Source organism: Rhea americana, unplaced genomic scaffold (assembly GCF_003343005.1).
Source record: "Rhea americana isolate MKP2758 unplaced genomic scaffold, rheAme1 scaffold_25, whole genome shotgun sequence".
NCBI lineage: Eukaryota > Metazoa > Chordata > Aves > Rheiformes > Rheidae > Rhea > Rhea americana.
In genome coordinates, this window is record NW_028186368.1 from 2,936,238 (window position 1) to 2,945,125 (window position 8,888).

At 34.8% G+C, this 8,888-nt stretch overlaps 1 protein-coding gene across 6 annotated transcripts in view; it reads left to right on the forward strand.

Moving 5' to 3' along the window:
• HACE1 (HECT domain and ankyrin repeat containing E3 ubiquitin protein ligase 1) overlaps window positions 1-8,888 on the forward strand; it is a 53,964-nt gene that overhangs the window by 20,910 nt on the left and 24,166 nt on the right. For 5 of the 6 annotated variants that reach the window (XR_014896107.1, XM_085306931.1, XM_085306932.1 and 2 more), the window contains 2 exons: window positions 386-632; window positions 6,394-6,728. Coding sequence is in view for 5 of the 6 variants with exons in the window: in XM_085306931.1 (XP_085163057.1) it covers window positions 386-632; window positions 6,394-6,728 (582 nt within the window). In the remaining variant the exon portion in view is untranslated. The remainder of the gene's footprint in view (window positions 1-385; window positions 633-6,393; window positions 6,729-8,888) is intronic. The other variant, XM_085306933.1, reaches the window with a different exon arrangement.

Here is an 8,888-nt window from a genome sequence, read left to right on the forward strand (position 1 = left end):
TTTTCTATATTGAAAAACATTTCCAACTGGATGTCCAAATTTGTTTCATATGTTATAATCTTTATAGTAGTAAATTGTGTTTCTGTCGTATGGTTCATAAGAAGTGTACATATGCATAAAATTAATTGAATTATTTTTCAAGATCTGGAATTTGCTGTTTTATTTAACTTCAAATTAAACTTATGAATAGATATTAATAAAAATGTGGTGTTTATGTTTGACTTCCTGGGATGGTGCAGGGAATGAAAGTTCAAATTTACTAGGGTTAAAGCTACTTTTTTTTTCAGCATGCAAATCRGACCCTAACATTAGGTTGTTTACTCCTTGATATACTAAATTGTTTCATCTGGAAGAGAAACTTAAATATTCATTTTTTTTCCCTCAGCTTGTCAAGTAATTATGAAGCTCAAATGAAGAGTCTCTTAAGGATCGTGAGGATATTTTGTCATGTCTTTCGCATTGGCCCATCCTCTCCCAGTAATGGAAATGACATGGGCTACAATGGAAATAAAACTCCAAGAAGTCAGGTGTTCAAGGTCAGAAAAGTATATGATGTTGTTAGGAAGATAGACGTTAAAGAGATGAATTTCACAAAGCATGCATTCATTAATCAGACATCTCATGAACAGGAAGTAAGTTTGGTTGATGTCCCTATCCCTTCTTAAGTTAAGTCTACCTCTTTTCTTCTCTTTATTTTTTGCGCTAGATTCATTTAACCACTGATGCACATCTCATCTTACAATTTTTGTTTATTTCTTGTTTAATTTATTATTTTATTAGATGCTTGGCGGTTTAGTTACTTGGTTATTTTTCATAAACTTTGGTTTTATTTCTAATTTTATTTTTAACAGTATAGTAATCTAAAAATGTGCTAATATTAAGCAGTAGACTGGATTGTATTAATGTAACTTCAAAATCATACTTAGAGGTTTATTGAGAGTTCTTGTGATTCAGTTTTATCCAGCTCCACAAGATGGATGGAAAAAATTGAATTCTTCATCTGTTCATTGTTTGCACTCTGTGGATTTTTTCCCCAAATTCCTGCATTTTATTATTACATACTTTAAAACTTAACGGTTTACTACTACCCTCACAAACTTACTGATTTATAGCCGCTTTCAAGCACTTGAGTTGGGTGCTAGCCATTTGTGTGTTTAATTTCTGAAGGTTTATTATATTTGTTGGTGAGGAGTACCTAGATAGCAAGAACAGAAGGGTTTTTGTTTGTTTTTGTAGTCTGTCTGCTTCTGTCCTATTACACAGCACAATTTATATCTCCCAGTTTAGATGCCAGTGATTACATGATGTGAGTTTTCCCTAAACTTTGCATTTCCTGCAGTACTGCTATGAAAATGATGTATTTTAAAGTTGCTGATTTGATGTGTTCATCAGGTTACCACTAATGACTTTTAAGACAGAGCTACACTGATAATGTCATGTGAGGTGATACCTTAATTACAGCTATATTTAGCTAAGTAGTTTTTTTTTTTTTTTAATTCCTTCTCTTGGAAGGAAGGATAATATTAGACTAAGAAAACAAACACAAATGGTTTTCTGATGGCAAAATTATTTTAATAATAAATTGATTTATATCATAGATATTAAACTAGTGCTTGAGTGTGAAAAAGTACTGTGTGCTAAATGTACGTAATACTTGTCCTTCAGAATTGGTCTCTGAAATATTTTGAGCTAAACTGTTCCATACTGAACTTAATCTGATTTTCCAAAACCAGTGACCTACACTGTCATGTATCATTTTTATTAAAGACAACATTTTCCAGTAGTTTTAGTTAAAATTGGCCAAAATAGATCAAGTAAACAAGCAAATGCTAAGCATGTTTAATAAGGATATATCTACAGTGAGACGATTGTACAAGTAGTCTCTTATACTTTCTTGTCAAATCTTCATCTCCCTGTGTTTAGTTTTTCACTCATAGCCTAAAAGGGGGTGGGGGGGAAGCTACGTTTCATGATTTTCAGCTCGATCATTTCAGAATTCGCTAAAAAGAACAATTATTGAACTGCAGTTTGCAAAACAAGTAGTATTTCAGGAAAATCACTTAGCTGTCTAGCCATAGTACTTTGTATGCTGAAAAAAATTGTTTCTTAGTTTGCTATGGAGTTAAGTCTTATGCGGTAGACTTGTATTGCAAAATTGATCTTGTCCCAGAAAAATAGCAGTATTCTTAATTGTATAAAAACAGTATTAATGATTTTTAACAAATGAGCAAAATACAACTACTGTTGTATTAGCTAACAAAAAAAATTCAGGATGGCTTTAAGTTTATTATTGTTGTTATTTTAATGAATATATTTATTTTAGAATTTTGAAAACAGAGACGGAGCTGCGTTTAGGCCAATGTTTTCACCTGTGATATTTCTTAGAGTGATTCAAATATCAGGGTGTGACGTATAAAACTGGAGATGCAGACTTACTCCAGTCTGGCAATGGGCACACTGGTCTGGCAATGCTAACTTCAGCTGAGAATAGTTTGTTCTCATTTAGATTTGCAGTAACCCAGTAATGGGAGATTAAACATACTGCTGAGTCTGTTGGATAACTTCACATTTTTGTCTTCCTCCTGTCTTCACTTTTTCTTTTTCTTTTTTTTCTTTTTTTTTTCTTTTTGTCCTCTCCTTGAAACATAGTGTTGCTAAAAGGGAGAAAAGAACCCCAACTGTAACACTAGGTTATTGCAATGGTATGGAAGCTACTTGAAGACCTGGCAGTTGTATGATTTTGTTGTTTAGTGCTGATACTTAAACCTATGGTAAAAATTGTTTTTACATTAAAAGCYATGGCGGATGCGTGTGGGACACTCATGTCAGTGGACCAGAATTCTTTCTTTTTTTATTTTTTTTTGTAGGCCATGTAACTTCTAAGGACAGACTACGAAAAAACCCATAGAAATTGTTGTTCCAAAACAACATTAAATCCATATTTTTGAAGAACCAAAAAAGTCAAATATACTGGAGTCTCTTTAATGGAACCTAAAGTTTTTGAACTTGAGATCAATATTAAAAATTCTGCAGGAAGGCACCTTTACAATGTAATTTGCTGTTAGTCTTAGAATTCGGTTGTAGGGATAAATGTCCAAGATAATCTTAATTTTGATACAGTTTTTATGAAGGAAAAGTCTTTCATGCTGCTGGATCATGTCATGTAAGATTTTCTTTGACTTGTTTCCAGATCACAAGAAAGTGTGATGCAAATGACTTTCCTTTCCCTCTCTGCCTGCCTTGACAGATGAAGACTTCTAGATATGGTCTTCAGTATATAGGAAGCTAATTTGTGTTCAGTAGTGGCTTCTTTAGCTTCCTTGAAACTTTTGGAACGGTGGCAAAACTGTCTTCCGATATCCTTGTAGCTTATGCAGAGGAACAGTAGTTAAGCTTTATTGTGTAGTATAAGGACTGTTCTCTCTTTTAATCTCAATACACTCCTCCTAGGTCCAAAAAGGTCTGGATCTGATGACCTTTAAAGATGTATGTCAAAAGTCCTTTTAAAAAGCTGGTGCAAAAGCATGTTTTATCCAATACAAGAAATGAAGAAAAACTTATTTAGGAGTTTTTCTAAATGCTGTGTATTGGTTTTCTGTATTACTAATTCTGATTCTGATCAGCATACTATGCTGTGATCAGATCAGTATGCTGATGGGCTTATCTGATCAGATAAGCCCATCAGAAATTTTTAGAAATTGAGCCACCTGGCTTCTGAATTTTTGTTTTATTTTATTTTATTTTTTGAAAAGTCACACTGTACTCAGCCTGGAAATATTTGAAAATGTGACTACATCTTGATCAGAGATTATTGAAGAATTTTATCTCTGACAGGACAAGAAAATGACAGGGCCATCTTTGCTTTTCTGAAGTCCCATATATGTAATTTATTACAGGCTTTTCCAATTCAAGCCTATCCAAGTGTCTGAAAGTAGCACTATTAGCAAATCAAAACACACTTTGATAGCCTGATCTTGTAAGAAACGAAACAGTTATTGAATTTAGATGCTTGAAAAAGAAACCTACTGTTAACTCAAATGAAATTCTTCTAATTACTATTCAGTAAAATTAGAGAAACTAACTATAAAATCTCCCTCTCCAATTGAGCAAGATAGGGAAGCTTATAATATTTTTTTCCCTCATTTTAAATACTATCCATTTCTAGAACCGAGTTGACTTACCTGCTGTGATCTCTTACTCCCTGTATTTAGAAGTCTGTCACCTGGTGAAAGATTTTGCTCCAGTGTAGAAGATTTTGCTCCAATGTAGCAGTTTGAGTATGGGTTTGATTTCTAGTGTCTTGCTTTCTAGGTAGGTCAGGAGGAGGGTGTTGTGTAGTTATATCAGTAGATTTGAGAGATTAGATATGCAGTGGCAGAAGATTGGTACTCGATCCAACTCTGATGTCTAATTCCAAAAAATCAACTGGAAAATGCTGACATACAGTTTTGCAAAAAAAGAAAAAAAAAAGTTTCTAATGATTTGATTGAATATGTCCRTACCAGACTGAAAAGGCTTGATCATGGGTGCTGATATAAAATGCTGACAGCCTTGGATGATAGTGTTGGACAGTATGTAGAGAGGAGTGCTTTATGCTCTGAAAAATAGAAGGTGAAGTATTCAAGTCACTATGCTTGACTACACCTTTGAATGAATTTGTGATCAGGATCTATGAAATACTAGCTTTGGAAAAAAAATCAGTTATAAGAGTTCTGAAAGGCACGCAAAGTCTGTGAGGAAGTTAAGGGTAAGACCCTAATACCAGTAGAAAAACTGTCTGACAAGCTAAGTGATGAAGGAGTAGAGAGGAAAACTGTGTTTTAGAGAGGTAGAAATACTCTGGTAAATAACTACCAAGTAGTTTTCTCTTGTTGAGTTATATGTATGAATACAGCTGCTTTTTCATTCTTCCGTATGTTCAATAAATCTTATTTTCCATTAGAATGCTTGTTCTACATTGTGTTTTGTGGTGAAGGTCTGGCAAGTAGTTCTTGGAAAGAAGCCAGGCTCTTGATGTTGTATGGCAGACATTTAAGTAGAAAATGATGCATATACTGGAGGTATTCAGTACACCATCTAGAGAAACTTATCGGTAGTAGGAGCACAAGGCTTTCTTTTCTCAAATTCCTTATTTAAAAATTAGGAAGCACTGGAGTGTTTTAACAAGTAAATTTCAGCAGATATGTTGAACGCACAGTTTTAGYGAGAAATAATTTATTGCATATTGAGAGCACATGGCTATTAGGTATACTGACGCTAACCCAAATGGTGTAGACTTATGGTATTGTATGTTACAAATAGCTTTTAATCTCTAAAAGCAGCTTTAGAAATTGAGAATGTAATTTTCAGTGTCTACTAGTCTTTAAATGCTTTAATTGATGAAAAACGTTGATGGAACAGTAATATATAGACAAGGAAATGCATTAGATATGCACTTTTGGTTTTGGAATGCAATGAAAGATTTCAGTCAAATTTGAGTATGTAGAATGAGCATCTTTGTATTTAATAGACTCTACCCTTCTGAAATGTCCCCTTTAAATATCTCCAGAGAACCGTGTGGTCAGTCCTCATATTTTTTGAAATGCTTCTGAGAAAGCAGCAGACTCAGTCCTTTCTCTTCCTTTTAGTAAGCCCGCAGCTGAGAGCAAATGCGTAATGATAGAATAGTGCCAGATTTTGATTATATTGTTTATAAGCTGGTGATCCTGAATAAAAAGTGACTTTGTTCAGTATTTTAAAAAAAATACAATTAATTAAATGAGTAACTTTAAAAATTGATGTTAAATTCCACTGTTACTCATTTCCATTTTATAAAGCTAGTGTTAGTGACACTTACTTTGAGACATCTGTGATACTATCGGAACCTATATGATCTTGCTCTGTGCGTAAAGGGTATCTGGTAAGATATGTGCATGAGTGTGAATATCAACACCTTTATTTAGGGTTTTTGATACTTACAGTGTCCCATCTGCATGATGAGGGGAGCTTCTTTGACCAGCACCTGAAAAAAGAACTGGTATACTCTTGTTCTGAAAACCCAGCATGTATATTATCGCCTCTGCTTGACTGCAGCAGTCAGGCAGTAGTGTGCTGTGTAAAAACCATAAGGCCAAAATGTGTTAAAGCCTTCAGTGTTCTACTTTTTCTGAATTGTTTTGTCTTTGGTTCATCTACTACTTGATTGTTTTCCTTCTATATGAAATTTTCTCTTTATGTATTCTGCGGCTACGAATAAATAAGTTTTTATGAGTATCTGACTCCAGTCTCTAACACAACTTCTAAAGTATCATTGAAAGCGTAATGATATGTGTGATGCTTAATGATGTGATCATTCTGTGTCTAATCTACATCTGTCCTGTTTTTTTTGTCTTTTTTCGCATGTGTTTATTGCAGCCACTGGAACTGCTCTGGCATTCTTTAGATGAATGGCTAGTCCTTATAGCCACAGAACTGATGAAAAACAAAAGGGACTCTGCCAACATTACTTCTATTTTACTGAAGCAGAAAGGACCAGATCACCAGGATGCTACTCCTACGCCTTCCTTTGCCACTGCAGGAACTGACAGCAAAGTGCTATCTGCTGACACTGGGGATTCGAAAACATATGATGTTGCCGGGAAGCAGGAAGCTTATGCTGATTGTCAGGATGTTATCTCCATGACAGCAAACAGACTAAGTGCTGTCATTCAAGCATTTTATATGTGCTGCTCCTGTCAGATGCCTCAGGGGTAAGGAGGATCCTGCTCATTACCTAAACTCTTTTATTTTTAAAATCATACGTGCTTTCTTGAAGAATGTTGGTGCTGACTAGATGATATTAATGGCAATCAGGTGAATGCTTTCTAATGCTTTCACGAGTTCAATTTGAATATTTTTTTCCTGCTCTAATGGCACCTGCAATCAACAGAGCAAATTTTCCATAATGCTGCTGCCTATGACCTTAGCTACACTGAGACAGATTTCATATTGAACGTCTAGTGACTGATTTAATCTTGGGGGATTCTTGCAGGAAATGTCCTTTTGGTTTCTTGAAATTCAGCCACTTCTGCTGTTGGTTTGTAATGTGAAATCATCCCTAAATTTAAAGTTATCTTCCAAAAATAGCTATAACTGAATTCAAAAAAAAAATGGGAATTTGTATGTAAAAAGGACAACTGGGGCAAAACTCATTTGGCTATATTGCAGAGGATTATAATGAGATGTCTTTCACCTCAAAGTAGCATCCAKTTGGAATTCTGCCCAGATTGGCAAACATTGTGCCTGTTTCACACAAAATAACTTATGTAAGTTTATTACCTTCAGTATCTGGTTTAAAAACAGTGTCCCACTGTAACTGAACTCGATCTGTCCAGAATTGTCATGGATAATATTTGTCAAGTAAGCTTGCTTGGTATGCTACGAGTACAGCATTGAAGTGCTGTAAACTAGAAAGCTGCAGGTGAGCTTGCAGGAGGGGATCCTTTGACCCTCTTGCGGTGAGGATTAAGTGTGGTAGTATGATAAAGTCCCCGAGGAATACTGAAATTCAGGAAAGGTCCCCCTACTTTGCTATGTGAAAACTCTCTTGGTTATTCCAGCTACTACAAAGGTTCTTTTTCTGCAAAGCCTTCTGGGAGAGAAAAAAAAAAAAAAAAAAAAAAAAGAGTTTCCAAATCAGCATGTACTATTTGGGTACACTCTTCTGCAGATATTCTGTGGATGAGCTAGAGATCAGCACATTCAACAAGCACTTCTGCACTTTGACTTTTAATTTCACCCACCATGAATAAGGAGCTCCTGCTTAGCTATTTGCCTTGGAAATCTCCATCAAAGCCTGCTAAGATAGAATGCTGGTAAAGTCTTTCTTAMAACATCCACATGAACAATAGAAATGTTTATCGAAGTGAAGAAGTGCATTTATTTATCTGTTAATCCTGAGATGAAATCTGAGCAGTGTCTACTTCCTGTGTCCAGCTGACTTGCTCACAAGCCTTGTAAGGGGGTGTCTCTCTCTATGTACTTCACACTTCCATTTGCTCCAATCCTTCTGGAGAATCTCTGTGGATATGGGATAGGTTTAATTTGAGAATTCTTACCGTAGGTGCCAGGATAGGAAGGACTGATTCAGTGACGTGGTGGTAACTGAGAGAACTGCTTGGGATGCAGGAAAGTAAGGTGGAGTACACTTGCATCCTGGGTTTCCTTAGGGTTTTTCAAAACTGTGTTGAAAATTGAAAAGCTGAAACTAATTCTGTCTTAAATAAATTTTTATAGGAATAGGAGTAATTGGCACAACAACGTAACTGAATCCAGTTGATGTCTTCAGATGATGTTTGAAATTATATAATAACATTAAATAATTAAATAACATTTCCAGACATAATATATAATGACTTTAGTTTTAGATTTAGATATCGATATATTTGGTGGAGGAGAGTTAACAGAGCTCATAGTTTTCTGTTGTTCCTAATGTTTATACAATAAAGATTGCAATTTTTGCTTAAGTGAAAAATGGGCTGGTTAACAAATTACTAAATGTAAATAAAAGGTAGGCATGTGAACTCTGAAAACATTTGAAATATTAAGGCCATTTTGTTTTACCTGTCATGATTGCTTTTGTTCTGCAAATACTGGTATTGAATCTTGGCATTCTGTGTTAATGTGCTGAAACTGTGTCCCAAGGTTTTAGCAACAAAGCCAAACTGTATAGTAAGTGTTCTTCTTATGTTGAATCATACAGCTTATATGGCACTTTACAGATAAAGACAGTTTCTTTCCCTTGGAAAAAGACCCTCTTATAGGTGTTTAATACTTTCAGGTCATCTTGGAAGAACTATCTTAAAAATTTCGTGCTTGGGTTTTGCCTGAAAGATTTCACTTGATTGTGTGTTTTTTTTTTTTTTTTTTTT